General features: G+C 36.1%; 1 protein-coding gene across 1 annotated transcript in view; it reads right to left on the bottom strand.

Annotated features, from left to right (window-relative positions):
- CFAP47 (cilia and flagella associated protein 47) overlaps positions 1 to 17,771 on the bottom strand; it is a gene marked incomplete at its 5' end in the record, with an annotated part of 422,483 nt that overhangs the window by 329,093 nt on the left and 75,619 nt on the right. Inside the window, 2 exons of the mRNA XM_080795480.1 lie at positions 10,537 to 10,631; positions 15,601 to 15,745. Coding sequence (XP_080651606.1) covers positions 10,537 to 10,631; positions 15,601 to 15,745 — 240 coding nt within the window. The remainder of the gene's footprint in view (positions 1 to 10,536; positions 10,632 to 15,600; positions 15,746 to 17,771) is intronic.

The following is a 17,771-nucleotide window of genomic DNA, read 5'->3' as shown; positions in this document are numbered from 1 at the left end:
GGGGAAGCAGGCTCCCCACTGAGCAGAGAGCCTGATGCAGGGCTCGATCCCAGGACCCTGGGATCATGACCTGAGCCGAAGGCAGAGGCTTAACCCAGTGAGCCACCCAGGCGCCCCATGCCTATCACTTTTAATTGTAGGCAAACCCAGTGCAGTATTGGACAGGAAGGGTTACAACTAGAAAGAAATCCAGCCCTTTATTTTTTTACATTTGCCTGCTACACAGGTCAACTAGGAGAGCACCCACTGACTATTTACATCTACACACACACACACACACACACACACAGAAAGATAACTTACAGCTAGCTATAAACAGAGTGGAGGATATGTGAAATGACTAGAAACCAGCTAATCCATCTGCCTTGCTGGCACAAATTTATAGAACAAAATCTCACAGGGTACACTGTCTCTGCAGGGTTTTTTGTTTTTGGTTTTGTTTTTTTATGTTCATCTCTTGTTGGACTGAATTACATTTTGATACTCTAGGTAAATCTCCCTTTAAAATACCCAGTAAATGCAGAATGATTCAAAACCTTAAGGAATGTGTGACACTCCAGAGAACTAAATACATATAATTTAATTTTGTAACAAATTTTTAGAAACCTAGGAGAGCCACAATCTATACATTAAAAAACAGACTAATAAGTTCTTAATTGTTGACAAGGTTAAACAGTAAATTGAACTGAAAAAATGAAAAATACCAAATTGCATATGAATCCTCCCAAAAAGTCATGTAACAAACTTAAACTGGATTACATACTTTCTAATTTTTAGTGACACTCAGGCTAAAATGCTTTTGTGGATGAATGATGACATTAAAAACACAGTTATATATTTCCACTATATAAAAATACAAATCACAACATAGACTTGATAAGAAAACATATAAATTGATCTCAACATACTTGAAAACATATATATTAAATTACTACACAAACTTATTAGTTTCTTTCTCTTCTTTCCCTTACTTTCCTATCAAAGAATGTGTGTGTGTGTGTGTGTGTGTGTTTGCATACTTCTGCACACATACAAAATTCAGGCATTGAGTAAGAGAAAGGCATGATGCTTCAAAATATTAACCTGTCACAAAAGGATTATTTTCTTTTTATTGTCTTTATCAAAATTATAAGAGTACAGATTTGAAGAAAATAAAAAACAATAATCCCACATAGCTTATTTTGAAAATTAGCGTTCTATTCCCTCCACTATCATATACTTGCACACATACACACACACATACATACAAACACATATACACAAATTCAGATGCAATCATTTTCAACTCTTAGTGGTTTTAGAATTATCTCAACATAGCTAAATAATCTATATGGACTGCAATATAAAACAAGCCTCAATAAATTTAAATTTATTTAAATAATACAAAGTATAGTCTTCAATCACAATGGGATAATACTAGAAGTCAATAACAGAAGGAAATTTGTAAATTCACGAAGATGTGGAAGTTAAACACCACATCCTAAATAACCAATGGATCAAAGAAAAAAACTTACGTAAGAAATTGCACTTTGATGAACAGAAATAAAAACAAAATAGAGCAAAACTTTTGAAAGACAGGTAAAACAATGTTAAGAGGGAAATGTATAGCTTTAAAACCTATATAAAAAAACAAGATCCCAATTCAAAACCCCAACCTTCCACCTTAAAAAAACACAAGGAAAAAAAGCAAGCAAACTAAACTCAAAGTAGGCAGACTTGGTAGACAGTAAAGGATAAAGTAGAAATATATGAAATAAAGAACCAAAAACACTATAGAAAATCAACTATATCAACAATTGAATCTTGAAAATATCAACTAAACTCACAAAACTGTTAGATAGGCTGACCAAGATGAAAAGAGAGATGACTCAATTTTAAAATAAAGTCAGAAATGAAAGAAGAAACATTATTACCTATGCTACAGAAATAAAAATAAGAGAACACCATGAACAACTGTATGCCAACAAATCAGATAATTTTGATAAAATTTCTCAAGACAAAACAGAAGATTTGACCACCAAAAATACAAACTTCCAGTTATAAGTCCTGGGGATATAATGTACAGCATGGTGACTACAGTTAATAATACCGTATTGTTATACTTCAAAGTTGCTAAGATAGTAGATCTTAAAAGTTCTCACATAAGAAAAAAAACTGTAATTATGTGGTGATACATGTTAACTAAACCTATTGTGCTAATCATTTCATAATATATACACATATGAAATCATTATGTTGTACACCTGAAACTAAAAAATGTTATCTGTCAATTATAGATCAATAAAAGTAGAACCAGGGAAACTTGCCTCAAAGAACTATTAAAGAAAACTATTAAGATATAGACAAAAGGAAGAAGGGAAAGTAGGGGAGACCCATTGTCCTTAGTTTTCTGAAGGGAAGCCAGAGAAATGATTACAGCAAAATAGAAAGTTCCCAGGAGAGAAAACATAAGTACAAAAGAATATCACGTCATTTCAGAATTAACAATAGGGAATGAAACCAACATCCAATGGGTTCCATCCAAAGTGGACCATAAGTCAGAGGAAACTTGTGAAATCTAACAGGCAATACTAATAAAGAACTGAAAAATGAGAAACAAGAGAAACCCTCCTTTTGCTCTGGAAGCTATAAATTTGACAAAGAGAAATATATGCAAGAAGTATTTTGAAAGTCTGCCCATAATTTGACCTGACAAAGAAATACTACTCATAATTAACAAACTCATAATTAACAATTAACTACTCATCATTAACAAACTCATAATTAACTCATAATGACAGATATTTCGTATCAAATAATATAATCATGCCACTTCCAATGACATGGCCTTAATTTTTTAATTGTCTTCCACAGATATATATTTAAGTCAAGATAACATTTCCTGATATTCTATAAATTCCTGACAAGTATCAATTTCTTTTCTTCTTTTCCATTGTATTATAGGTTTTTATTTTATTCACTTCTATATTTACCCTTGTATATATAATTAGTTAAGCATCTAGAAATTATCCCCCAAATAAACTTAATCCCAGAAGAAATTAATTGTGACTGCAAATTTCTTCCTATGAATATGGAAAATGGAAAATGAAAGAGACTATATAAAAATGGTAATTGATATTCTGATAAGTGTAACTTTATGAAATTGAAAATTTTGAGTGCTAACGACTAGGGAAAAAGTTAATAAACCCAAAGAATGCATACGAAAGTTTTGTATCCATAGGCTAAAAGAATATGTACTATTCATCATGTTTGGATTCCTAACATGGTATCATGAAGGTCCAGTGGGTCAGGAGGATGAGGACATAACATTGTTTTATTCAAGCTCTACAGCTCAGCAGCAGGTAGCCTTGAAAAGTCACTAAGCCTTGCTGTGCATTGGCTTCTATGATTGGAAAAAGGGGAAAAATCAAAAGTCTCAGTGACTGTCTTATTGGATTCATGTGGAAATAAACTGATATTAGATATGTGAGTACTTTATAAACTCTGAGTACTATATAATTATTAATTAAGACTGTTACCATAATTTTAAAAATAAAAAATTTATATAGATCTATAACAAGCAAATAGATTGAATTAGTAATTTAAGATAAACATGACAAAGGAAAGCCCAGGAACAGATGACTTCAGTGGCGAAATTTATCACTAAATTAAAGCAGATTTACGATACAGTCCTTCACAAATTTTTTTCAAAAAATAGAAGAAGAGAGAACACTTCTCAACTCATTCTAAGAAGTCAATATTACCCTGATACTAAAACCAAACAGACAGTTGAAGGAAGGAAACTACAGATTAATATTCCTGATGAACATGGATGCAAAATCCCTCAAGGAAATACTTAGGAAACTGAACACAGCAATAGATAAAAAGGATTCTACTCCAGGTATAATGATCAAGCAGGATTTATTCCAGGAATGTAAGGCTGCTTTAACATATAGAAATCAATCAATATAACGCGCCACATTAATAGAGGACAAATCAAGATCACCAAAATAGAAGCCAAAAATTTCTGACAAAATTCAAATTTCTTTTGTGATCAAAATACTCAACTAGGAATAGAAGAGAACTTCCTCAACCTGAAAAAAGGAATCGAAAAAAAAAAATTGCTAACATCATATTTAAAGATGAAAGAGGGATACTTTCCTCCTAATGCCAGGAACAAGTTAAGATGTTTGCTCGTAACACTTCTAAACCACATTGTACTGGAGATTCTGGAAATCAAGAAGTAAAAAATACAAAAGGTATCCAGATTGGAAATAGAGAACTAAAATTTTCTCTATTTGCAGAAAGCATATTTTTATAGGAAATTCTAAGGAATCTACTAAGAAACTATTAGAACTATGAATAAGTTCAACAAGGTTATAAAATGTCTAAAATCAGTTCCTTTTCTATACACTTAACATGAACAATTTGCAAATGAGATTAAGAAAACAATCTCATTTACAATAGCATTAAAAATATTAGACAGGGGCGCCTGGGTGGCTCAGTGGGTTAAATGATCCCGGGGTCCTGGGATGGAGCCCCGCTTCAGGCTCTCTGCTCAGCAGGGTGCCTGCTTCCCTTCCTCTCTCTCTGTGCCTGCCTCTCTGCCTACTTGTGATCTCTGTCTGTCAAAAAAATAAACAAAATCTTTAAAAAAAATTAAAAAATAAAAATAAAAAAATAAAAAATATATTAGACATAAAATTAATAAAGAAGAAGTGGGAACTTTGCATACTGAAAACTACAAAACATTGTGGAAAGAAATTAAAACCTAAATAAATGCATAAACATCTCATGTTCATGGATTAGAAGATTTAACATTGTTAAGATGGCAACACTCCCCAAATTGATCTACACATTCTTCACAATCCTTATCAAAATCCCAGCTGGATTTTTTTTTTTTTGCCGTAATTGGCAAGGTAATCCTAAATCATATGGAAGTGCATGGGACACAAATTAGCCAAAAATATCACTGAAGAACAAAACTGCTGGACTCATATTTTCCAATTTCAAAAATTACTACAAAATTTACTATACTAACCAAGACATTGTGTTATTAACATAAGGAAAGACATCTAGATCAACGGAATAGAAATAAAACTCCAGACATCACCACTTATATTTATGTTACTGATTTTAGATTAAGGGTGCTAAAGCAGTTTAATGGGATAAAATAATGTATTCAATAAATTCTCCTGGAACAAATGGACATTCCATGCAAAAGGATGAAACTAGATTCTTATCTTATAGCATACACAAAAATAAATAAACTCTTAGAAGCAAACATACATCTTTATGATTTGGGTTGTATAATACCTTAAATATGACACTAATAAGCAAAAGTGACCAAAAAAAAAAAAAAAAGACCAGATACATTGGACTTTGGTCACACGTGTGCTTTACATTGGCAAATGATGATATTCAATATAAAGAAGATGTGAAGAAGAGACAGCGTGTTACCACACTAGGATGTAAGATTTCTACTATAACCTCAAGGTCCAGAAGAATGCAGGGTAGATAGTAGGTGCTCAATAAACATTTGTCGAATGACGATTATCAATGGAAATATAAATTGATACAAGTTTTATGGTGGCAATGTGGATATATGTGCTAATAATTAAAATGTACATACCCTCTCATTAATTTCAATTTTAAGTATCCAAAAGAAAAAAATAGAGTAAGTTCTTAAAAATGAATGTGCAGGTCTATGTACTGCATTTTAATTTACTTATTGAATGGATACTTACTGATAACCTGATGGGTGCCAAAAATATACTAATGCTACAAATATAATGTTGAACTATATATCAAACTGTTTTCCCCCTTGGAATAATAATATGATTGATGGCATAAAGATATGTGACTAAATAAAAAAGTCTACATCTATTTTAGATATTTGTGTTAAATTAGTACTAAAAGATTATTTCCCAACAAGAACTTAAAACATTATGTCACCTCACAGAAAACTAGGAATCAGATAAGCCAAGAAAATAATGTGACCTTGTTCTGGAAATTCTAAACAATCTAATATAAGAAAAATAGGTAAAAATTATAATCATCTAATTGGAAGAGACAAATAACAGTATTTGTAGTCTATTACAATATTCCTGAAAAATCTAAAATAAATTGAAGGATAATTTAAAATAACTGAAGTTTAAAGTGAGATGGACAGTTTTTTTTGTTTATTTGGGGCGCCTGGGTGGCTCAGTGGGTTAATGCCTCTGCCTTCGGCTCACATCATGTTCCCAGGGTCCTGGGATGGAGCCCCACATTGGACTCTCTGCTCAGCAGGGAGCCTGTTTCCTCCTCTCTCTCTCCCCAACTGCCTCTCCACCTACTTGTGATCTCTGTCAAATAAATGAATAAAATCTTTAAAAAAAAAAAAAGATTTTGTTTATTTGACAGAGGTACAGTGAGAGAGGAAATACAAGCAGAGGGATTGGAAGAGAGAGAAGCAGGCCTCCTGCTGAGGAGGGAGCCCGATGCGGGGCTTGATCCCAGGACCCTGGGATCATGACCTGAGCTGAAGGCAGATGCTTAACAACTGAGACACCCAGACACCCATGTTTTGTTCTGCTTTCTTAGGTTGGCCCCATGCCCAAAATGGAGCCCAATGCGGGCCTTGAACTCAACCCCTGAGATCAAGACCTAAGCTGAGATCAAGAGTCGGATACTTAACTGAGCCACCCAGGCACCCCAAGATAGACAGTTTTATATATATTTCACCAACATTATTTTCAAAATTTAAGAGCAAAACATACATAAAACACAAACATTTACATAGCAAAAAAGATCATAGAAAAATAACTTCAAAATATTCCAAAATTTTGCTGAATAGCATAAAATACTTCAATAAAATAAAAGGCCTAGGGTGCCTGGGTGACTCAGTCCATTGAGCATCCAACTCGGTTTCAGCTCAGGTCATGATCTCATGGATCCTGATTTAGCCCCCAGAAAGGCTCTGCTCTCAACAGGGAGTCTGGCTTGAAGAGTCTCTCCCTGTGCCCCTCCCCCTCCTCGCTCCTGCCCTCTTTCTCTCAAATAAATCTTTTAAAAATAATTAATAAAATAAAAGCCTTTTCTTATTTCTGAATAGGAAGCTGAATTTTAGACAGAAATCACTTCCTTGTAATTTTTCTTTAGTTTAATGCAACTCAAATCAAAATCCCATAGAATTTATAGCTATAAACTTGAGAAAATGATTCCAAAGTTTATCAGGAAAAATAAAACAGAAAACTGGCCAATAATATTGTAAAAAGAAAACAGCAGAGGCCACTTCTCTTACCAGAGTGTTAAAAGAATTTTAACAGTACCAACCACGCCAAATTGTTAGCAACTAAATCACTACTGTTGTAGGATAGCTTGTTATACAAGAATCCAAGACATGCAATTTGAAATGATCTTTCACCTATTGGATTGGCAGAATATTATATATGCATGCATATATAATCGATGCAACCTAGTTGTACAAACACTATAAGCAACATTTTACACTGGTACTGGCATTTAATATAATTGGTATAACCTTTTTTTCTAAGATTTTATTTATTTGAGAGAAAGAGAGTGCACAAGCAGGGGGAGTGGGAGAGGGAGAAGCAGACTCCCCGCTGAGCAGGGAGCCCAATGCAGGGTGGGTTCCCAGGACCCCGGGATCATGACCCGAGCAGAAGGCAGACGTCTAACCGACAGAGCCACCCAGGTGCCCCTGGTATAACCTTCTTTAGAGAAAAATTTGGCAACTCATATCAACAGCCTAAAATAAGTACATAGAGTTTGACCCAACTATTCTCCTTCTAGAAAGACATAATGAAAATAAATAATGTGAAAGCAAACATTTATGTACAAGAATGTTTTCTACAGCATCATTTATAAAGCCCCCAAAATGGAAGAATCTTAAGTGCATAGTAAGAAGGATTAGTTAAGGGACCATAAACATGATATAGCCATTAAATAACAGGATAGATCATCCTTTAAAAATTAAAGCGTGTTTAGAACACTTAATTCAAAACACAAAAAAGCTATCATTTTAATTGATACACTGAATAAAAATGTGGGTGAGGGACGCCTGGGTGGCTCAGTTGGTTAAGCGGCTGCCTTCGGCTCAGGTCATGATCCCAGGGTCCTGGGATCGAGTCCCACATCGGGCTCCTTGCTCTGCAGGGAGCCTGCTTCTCCCTCTGCCTCTGCCTGCCTCTCTGTCTGCCTGTGCTCACTCTCTCTGACAAATAAATAAATAAAAAATCTAAAAAAAAAAAAAAAAAAATGTGGGTGAAAAATAATTCATAAAGTATTACTTCTTTACAATTACAGATATAGTAATATAATAAGCATAGAAATATAGAGAGGGAGAGGAAGAAAAACAGAGAGAACCCCATATATAACCAGAGGTCATTGTCAAGGATTAGGATTTATTTATTGCTTATTTTTTCTTTCTGCTCTTCTAAACTCATTTTAACTTTAATAATAAACCTTCATAAGCAGGAAGAGATTATCATTGACACACTTGATTAAAATATTAAGTTAATGCTAACGAAACTTGCAAATAGTCAGGGTATATGAGAGTTGAGATATTAAAATACTGTAAAAATTAAAAACAGAAACATCTTCTGAATCTCCTCAAATCACTTGTTTATTATGCCTTTTGTCTGAATTAGAAAGACACGTTAAAAATACCCTGACGATATTTCATGTACTTCAAAGTCCTTTTGCTGAAAAGATAAAAGGAAAATCTAAATAATATTTGTACTCTGATATTATCTGATAGCCTAAATAAAGCCAAAGAAAAATATTTGCAAGATAATTTTCAAAAAAAGAAAAGATGTTCTCTGTCTTCCTAGTAACCTTGCTAAAAAGTATCTATCTGGGGACATCTGGGTGGCTCAGTTGGTTAAGCAGCTGCCTTCGGCTCAGGTCATGATCCCAGCGTCCTGGGATCGAGTCCCACATCGGGCTCCTTGCTTGGCAGGGAGCCTGCTTCTCCCTCTCCCTCTGCCTGTGCTCGTGCTCTCTCTCTCTCTCTCTCTCTCTGACAAATAAATAAATAAAATCTTTAAAAAAAAAAAATTATCTATCTGGAGAGAGAAGGTTACCAGAGGGGATGTGGGGGGGGGGGGATGGGTGAAACAGATGATGGGGATTCAGAGTACACTTATAGTGATGAACACTGAGTAATGTAAAGAATTGTTGAATCATTATATGGTACACCTGAAGTTAATATAACCCTGTATGTTAATTATACTTCAATTTAAAAAAATAACAAATTAAAAAAAATTTTTTCCAGAAAAATAAATAAAATTAAAAGGTTCTAAATATCACTGTTCATTAATGTAGATGAAACCTATGGAAATTAAATACAGTATAATATACATCTGAGTATACTTAATGTTGTCTATAAGATGAGAATTTTCATTTTCTCTAATGTCAGAAAAGTACTTTTCCTACCTCATGCACTACGCTTGCCTACAGCTAGAACAGACATGAGTGAATTCTGTAGACTACATCATTCCACGTGAATCACATGTGCACAAAACCCATAAAACATATTCCAACTAAGGTACTATACTTAAAAAAGCAAAATTACTCTTCAGCATTTTCTTAAATCTAAACATGTCCCTAAATTTCCTTTATTTTTTCCTCCTGAAAGCTAACTAACAGCTGTCATTGCTCCTAAAATAAGATTTCAATTCAGGAAACTGTACTTCAGTGACATGACTAAAAATGGATAATTAAAGACAGAATCTGGCATTCAATACACTTTCTTATTGCATTATGAATTATTTTCACTTAACTCATTCTGTTCTACACCTATTGGGTTCAAGGCATCATGCTAGCTATGTTGGAATATAAGAAGTGTTTTGACCTAAGAATGTTATCCTTCAATTGTCATAGAGAAATTTGATTCTTGTTTAGGAGGATGCAGCAACATGACTTTTCACATCATGAGTAGCAAGAAGCTCTTCCCTTGGCACTTATGTTGCAAAATCTCGGAAGCAAAAACATATGAGAAATGGCCCCTAAAGCTTTGTCAAGTGGTACCCCTTGCTCCTGGGCATATTTCAGGAAAGACATTTTCTTTGATTTTGTTTGTTTGTTGTTTTAAAATTACTAAGCATCAAGGAACACGATAAAAAGAACCAGTATCATAGCAACCTGTCTTAAATCCTCAGAGCACATCTTTGATAATTTCTGGTATTGATTCCAAGAGCATTAAACATATCCCACTTAAATGTAAGTATAAAGCACATGCTGGTTCAAATATAAGTGATTTTTGAGTTAGCATCAACTTTCTTTCATAACATGTTATATCTTGAATTTTCTAGAGAGCAGAACTGAGACCACAGGTTCCTTGTGTGTGTTCTCTAGAACTCTCGAGACATTCTGCAAGCGTGAGCCAGACACTTCTAGGAATCATTTTACTGAATTAAAAGGTATACTCAGGCATGCTCACAAGTTAGAAAAAGACTCACTACAAAAAGACCTTAAGTGATAGCTTCTGAGTTAGGATTATCTTAACACCACTACTCTCCAATCATATGAATAATAGAAAGCCGAACATACTTCTTTGGGAGAAAATGCTATGCCACATTCCAGAGATGTCCCTTCCTCTAACTCCAAAGAATATATGTCAGGAAACGCAGGGTCTGTGAATTCCCCTATAAAACATTAAAAAAATATTATTTTTTAAAAAGCCAGATACATATCGATAATACCACTGTTAAATATGGAAATGAAACTTTGAGAAGCCTCATAAACCTGTCTATTACGATCAAAAAGCAATTGCTGTGGAGGGCTGCATAAGGTTGCTGCTGATTAAAGAAAGACTCTTAATACCAAGGTTCCAGTCACTAAAACTGATATTCAAACATGTATCAAACATATATTCAGTCAGCAAAACAGACAGTAAGCCCATTTTTTTTTTAAATCTCCAAAGTTCAAGAATAAGCATCACAGTCATATGCAGAAGAATGTAGAAAGTAATGAAGGTCAAAGTCAAGTAAGGGACTGAATCTTAGGTCCAAGAAAGTGGGAGACTCCCTCTCCAGCAAAGACAGAGAAGGGAAGACCCAGATCTCCTCTGACGCCTCCAAGAGGCCACACAGAAGATAAATACAATTTTATACAAGGTCACTTATTGACAAAATACAATCACTCCAGATATAAAAGCATTAGGTGAAGATACAGAAAAATTGTCAAATAATAATGTAAATGTCAAGGTCAAAAATTATAACCACTTAAATAAACTTCTAGAAAAAGTTCTTGAAAGATCAAATGTTTATTATAGTAGAACCTCCAGGGGTGCGTGGGTGGCTCAGGGGTTGAGCCTCTGCCTTTGGGTTAGGTCATGATCTCAGGGTCCTGGGATCAAGCCCCACATTGGGCTCTCTGATCGGCAGGGAGCCTGCTTCCCCCTCTCTCTCTGCCTCTCTCTCTGCCTACTTGTGATCTCTCTCTCTCTCTCTCTCTCTGTCAAATACATAAATAAAATTAAAAAAAAAAAGATGGATGGTGGAGACCCTCATCCAAACAATTCTAAAAATCCTATTTTCTCCCCCAAATTTTCTGATTAATCCAAGGAATGATGATAATTTCTATCACCCATGTGTGGAAATGAACTTGAATAACTCATTGCACCCTCCTTCAACTTAATCAATTTCAGTCACCTTGATGAAAAACCATTAAATGACCAAAAAACCTCATTAAGTGTATATTAACATCTGCCGTTTGTAGTGTGGGGAAAGATACACATGTTATACAGCAAAGAAAACCTACTTAGAATGGGTATATATCTAGAACATAGAAAATATAATAAAAAAACAGATAGATACATACTCAAATATATTTGGAATATATGTAAACATATAGCTGTGAAATGAAATAATCCAAGACAGCTTCAGTAAATATTTCTTGAGTGCCTGTAATATACACAGAACTATCGTGGTCAACTCTAGTAGAAAAACAAAAATTAGGGACGCCTGGGTGGCTCAGTGGGTTAAAGCCTCTGCCTTCGGCTCAGGTCATGATCCCAGGGTTCTGGGATCAAGCCCCACATTGGGCTCTCTGCTCAGCAGGGAGCCTGCTTCCCCCTCTCTCCTCTGCCTACCTCTCTGCCTACTTGTGATCTCTGTCTGTCAAATAAATAAAATCCTTAAAAAAAAAAAAACCTTAAAAAAACAAAACAAAAATTACACACATAGTCCTTGACTTCATGGAGCTAACAGTGTAGCAGGGGAGCCAAACGGGTACACAGCTCTCTTTGATATGAGACAGAAATGGTTAGTACTAAAATGAGACTTACACAATGCCCTAAGTGAGTAAAGATTAAAAAATAATTTCAACCAACGGGACAAGGGTGGGTATGGGGCTAATGACTCATGGGGACTCATGAGGTTTAAGCTAATTTATAAAAGGGGGTGGGATTGCAGACACCAGGAACAGAAGAAGAAGAACCATCCTAGGAGAAGGGAAGCCCAGCACCATTAGAAGGAAATGTGGAACATAATCTGGCTGCAGCGGGGAGAGCCACTGGAGGCTGCAACGGGCAAGGCGACTAGAAAGACAACGTGGAGTCATCCCCAAATAGCTCTGAACATGGCCTCTCCAATAACTCATCTATCCAATAATCTTGAAATGATCACAAGAAAAACCAAGTCTAATTTGTCACAGAAGGGTATTTATGTGTTAAAATACTTATAACAGTAAGATACATCTTCAGAACATTTTAAGTATAAACTTTGTTGCAAATTGTTAATAATAATTAAGATCAAGGGAAGTACCTCCTAGACTGTGTCAGCAGGCCTGCCCCTAAGAACCACTGCTATTGGTAACACGAAACAAACAAAACTTTTTAAGCAGAGGAGTGATGTGATAAGATCCTGGCTTTAAGACTACTCTCCAGAACAGGTCCGAGGAGAAAAGCTTGGGAAGGCATGGGAAACATTTGAAAAGATGATGCAGTGGTCTAGGAGGGAGGTTTGTGCTAGGGTTAAGGCAGAGTTGTAAAAACATATGCACTTTGTGGACTAGCTGTGCAGAATAACCAAGAGGAGTCTGCGATCCAATGAACAAGGTACAATGAGAGTAAATGAGGCAGTCAGTGAGAATAAAGTGTTAAGCAACTAAAGTTTCAGCATCCAGACTTAGGAAAAAAAAAAAAAATAGAAACTTCATACGTATTTCCAGCTGCCTGCTGTAATCATTCCTGGGCTAGTACGCAGTCTCCTCACATACCACGCTCACCTAAACCTGATCCTCCTCTCGTATCACCTCAACCATGAATTGTACCTCCAGTCGCCTACCTCTTATAATCAAAACCTGGGAGAGATTTGAGCCTTGCTCCTCCTCCCTAAGACCCAGGTCCACTTGATAAGCAAGTCAGAGCATTTCTTATGTTTCGGCACCTTTGTACTCCCTTCCTTCCCGTTTCCAGCATCACTGCCTGTGTTCGGGCTTGATCACTTCTCATCTGTACGGCCACAACCCCTAGCTGACCTCCCTCTCTCTGGTCTTGCCCTTCCCATTCCTACATGTTCCCCCAGTCCATCCTCAACTTTGCTCCAAAAGAAAAATGAGCAAAATGTGAGTCTGATCACACCACTGCCTGGATATACATCCTTTAATGGTGCTGCCTAACCTCCAGGATCAAAGCCCAGAAAAGATCCTTAGTGACATGGATCTCACTTGCCCTCTCCATCCTGTCCCTCTACACTCTGGGCATCCTGAACTACTTACCACCTTGACTCATTGCTAGGCCTTTACTTACATTCTTTCATATATCCCCTCTTCTTGTGTATCTTCTCGTCTTCTTCAAGAGGAGGATTAGGCATCGACTTCTCCAAAAAATCTTCCCTTATGCTGATTACTACTTTTCCCTAACATATGCTCCCTTAGCACCAGGTACTCAGTTGTCTTACGGCATCTGCCATGCTCTCTGCTAATAAGCTGATTCTTTGTCCAGCTCTCCTACTGTTAAAGGTGTTCTTCGTGGGACACCTGGGTGGCTCAGTTGGTTAAGTGGCTGCCTTCGGCTCAGGTCATGATCCCAGCGTCCTGGGATCGAGTCCCACATCGGGCTCCTTGCTCAGCAGGGAGCCTGCTTCTCCCTCTGCCTCTGCCTGCCTCTCTGTCTGCCTGTGCTCACTCTCTCTGACAAATAAATAAATAAAATCTTTAAAAAAAAAAAAAAAAAGGTGTTCTTCGTTGGTCATTAGATTCCACAGCCACCTTTCTCTTTGCTGCTCTGTCCTGACTTCTATAGGTCAGTTCAGCTAGGCCCCCTTGCTCTGACTTCATTCAACCACAGGGAGACACCAGTATGTTATCAGAAGGTAGGAGGGATTTCTGCCCTCATGTCTTCACTGCGTTGGCTACGCTTCTGGCCATGGCTGCATTCCTCCACGGCTAAAGCTCTTATCAGTTGGCCCCTCTTTCACAGTTTCATGATCATGGGGCTCCAGAAATAACTTGCCTCCTCCTATTCCTTCAGGTGCAAGGTAGTAGCAGCTTCCATCCCTGGTTGATTTCTTTTAATCCAGCTCCCACCTCCATAGATAATCCCTTCATTGAACTCTCTTCAGTTAAACCCTTTGAGCAAGTCATCTGTGAATTTCTGAGATCCTGACGGATATACTTGCGTTCACTTCTTGAGAACATGTAAAATATGATATTGTCTTTATAGACTCAAAGTCTAGTATCTAGCCTATAATTGGTATTCAACAAATATTTATTGAAGAAGAAATGACCAAACCAATGGTTGGCAAACCTTTTCTGTAAGGGTCCAGATACTAAATTCTGTAGGCTTTGCAAGCCATATGGTTTCTTCCACAACTATTCAACTCTGCCATTATAGTATGCAAGGAGCCATAAACAATACAGAAACAAATAAATGTGTCTTTACTCTAATAAAACTTTATTTATAAAACATATATCAGGCCAGATTTAGTCCACAAACCTTATGGTGCCAACCCCTAGAGTAAACAAATGAAATGTCTTTGTAGAAGTGCCTATCTCTTATTATATTTTTTTAAAAGATTTTATTTATTTATTTGACAGAGAGAGATTGAGCAAGAGCAGGAACACAAGCAGGGGGAGTGGGAGAGGGAGAAGCTGGCTTCCTGCCCAGCAAGGAGCCTGATGCGGGGCTTGTCCCTAGGACCCTGGGATCATGACCTGAGGCAAAGGCAGAAGCTTAACGACTAAACCACCCAGGCACCCCGAAGTACCTATCTTTTAAACTTAATTTGACATAAAGATACTTAATACATGAGTAAACATACAGAGAGAACTCTCCAAAGACATTTACCTGAAACTCTTGGGCAATTAAAATTAGCAATTAATAATTCCATTTTGACTTATAGTATATACTTATATATAAAACCTTTTTTTTTACGTATACGTAACATTCTTAACTAACTACATTAAATCAACTAACAAGCCTGGTTATATGTTATACGTTACCAAAGTATCCTGATGTTAATACTGATATATTTCTAGAAATAAAACCATGCACTGAGTAATTAAAAATACTTCAGAACAATTGCCCTTGACATATTATTTTTTAACATTAAACTTTAAAACAACTTAAAACTGTTTTACAAGAATATTATTATAGTATAAGAGCTATACCTGTTTTATCTTTAAAATCCAAAGAAAAATATTCAAAGTCTTGTAGATTAAACTCCACTCTGGCACGTGTAATACCTTTGTTTTTTATTATAAATGGAATAATCTGAGTAGCACCAACATAGGTACCACTGAAGTTAAATACGTCCTAAAATTTAAAAAGAGAAAAAGAATTAGAAAGCAGTGTAATATTTTATAAAAATAATATAAACCAAAATTACACTTTAAAAGAGTAGACCTTGAAGTTCTCATCACAAGGAAAAGAATATAAGTATGTTTGGTGATGGATGTTAACTAGACTCACTATGGTGATCATTTTGCAATACATACAGATATGAAATCATTATTTGGTACACCTAAAATGGACATAATGTTTTATGTCATTATGCCTCGAAAAAAAAAGGTATCATTTTTCATTAAGGGCATTATTAACTACTATACTCTATAAAAACTGGCCACATTTTCCTTCCTCTCCCCTACCTCTGATACATAATCAGTTACCAAATCCCTTTTATTCTGCCTCCTTTACCTCTTATCCCTAATGTAATTATATGAAGTAAATAATGCATCACTTTTCAGGTCATTTCTAGATTTGTAGTTTCTCCAATTCTCCTCTCCACAACTAAGTCACAATTAAACTAACTGAAAATCTCTACTTCCTATCTTAAAATGTGATGATTCTCCTCCAACTACCGGATAACGTCCAAGTTCCTCAGCAGGGTTCATAAAGCTCATCTTGACCTTCTCCTGCCTCACCAAGCTCCACTCTTACCCCACTCACTTCATACTTCAGCAAGCTGTATGACTTGTCCTTTCCAACCAATACCTGATGCTTCAATCTCCTCTGTCTTTAGTAGTGTGTCCCTTCTATTAGGAAAGCTTTCCTCTAACTCATAATTGCTAGATAAAATGTGATGTATCCTTCAAACCCCAGTTAGATAAATCATATTTTATGACACTGTGCTCGGAACTACTTCTGTTCCTTATATTTACTTACCATTACAACACCATAAAGTCTGTTTATTTGTTTACAAATCTGTCTCTCCTAGCGGACCTTAGGCCTGATTCATTTTTATATCTTTAGCACCTGATGCCTCGCTTAAATATATGTAAGGAATGTTTATTGAATGTATCTTAACTATCTTATATGCCAGTTATGTGCCTACATCACAGAGTTCTATAGGATTCCTCTTCATAGCCTTACAGTTACTTAGTAAAAGAATTACATATAGTGGCAACAGTATCCTAATGTTGAGGGAGATATTGCATTAAGGTCAACTGGCCACTGTTTCTCTCACTTAAAATTTCAACCCAGGTCTACAGGGGAAATCTGTAAAATCCAATATGGGTAATGAAAGCTTGATGCAAAAGATCATTCCTCTTACACTATTCTGGCCTTGTACATATGCTCACTTGGATAAAATGTCCTGTTATTAAGATACATATTCAACACCATACAGTTATCAAAGGTCTTACGGATGATGCCAGAATATTAATTTTATTATTATTTTTAAAAGGCAGCTATGTTTAAAATTCAACATAATCAAGGAATTTTTTTTTAAGATTTTATTTATTTATATGAGAGAGAGACACAGCGAGACAGGAAACACAAGCAGGGGAGCAGCAGAGGGAGAGGGAGAAACAGGTCCCCTGCCAAGCAGGAAGCCCAATGTGGGGCTCGCTCCCAGGACCCTGGGATCATGACGTGAGCCGAAGGCAGATGCTAAACGACTGAACCACCCAGATGCCCCATAATCAGGGAATATTAATATATATTAATACAAAGTCTTATAAATTACTCAATTGTACCATAACATGCAAAGCATGCCACAAATGCATTTAGGGTGTGGAAATGAAGTAGTCAAAGTCTAAATACACTTCTAATATTGTTCAAGGACAAACACCATAGCAATGGAGAAAGCACTCTGGATACTGCAGCGATTTTAATCTCCAAGAATCACCACAGTCTTACACAAGGTAGCCTAGTGTCTGTCAGTCTGTCTAAACTTATCATGCCTTCAACACCAAATAAAAGTAAGAAAATTGTACCTCAAAGCCAGAAACTAAAAATGTGATGAAGCTCTTAAAGTATAGACTAGTAACAAGGCCCTACCTGAGACACTGGCAGCCTCACCCATGTTTGCTCTATTTAATTCAGCACCAGAATAGCGCAG

Source organism: Martes martes (genome assembly GCF_963455335.1).
Source record: "Martes martes genome assembly, chromosome: X".
NCBI classification, from domain to species: Eukaryota; Metazoa; Chordata; class Mammalia; order Carnivora; family Mustelidae; genus Martes; species Martes martes.
Note: the sequence above shows the minus strand (reverse complement) of the source record. Positions and strands in the feature narration are given on the sequence as shown.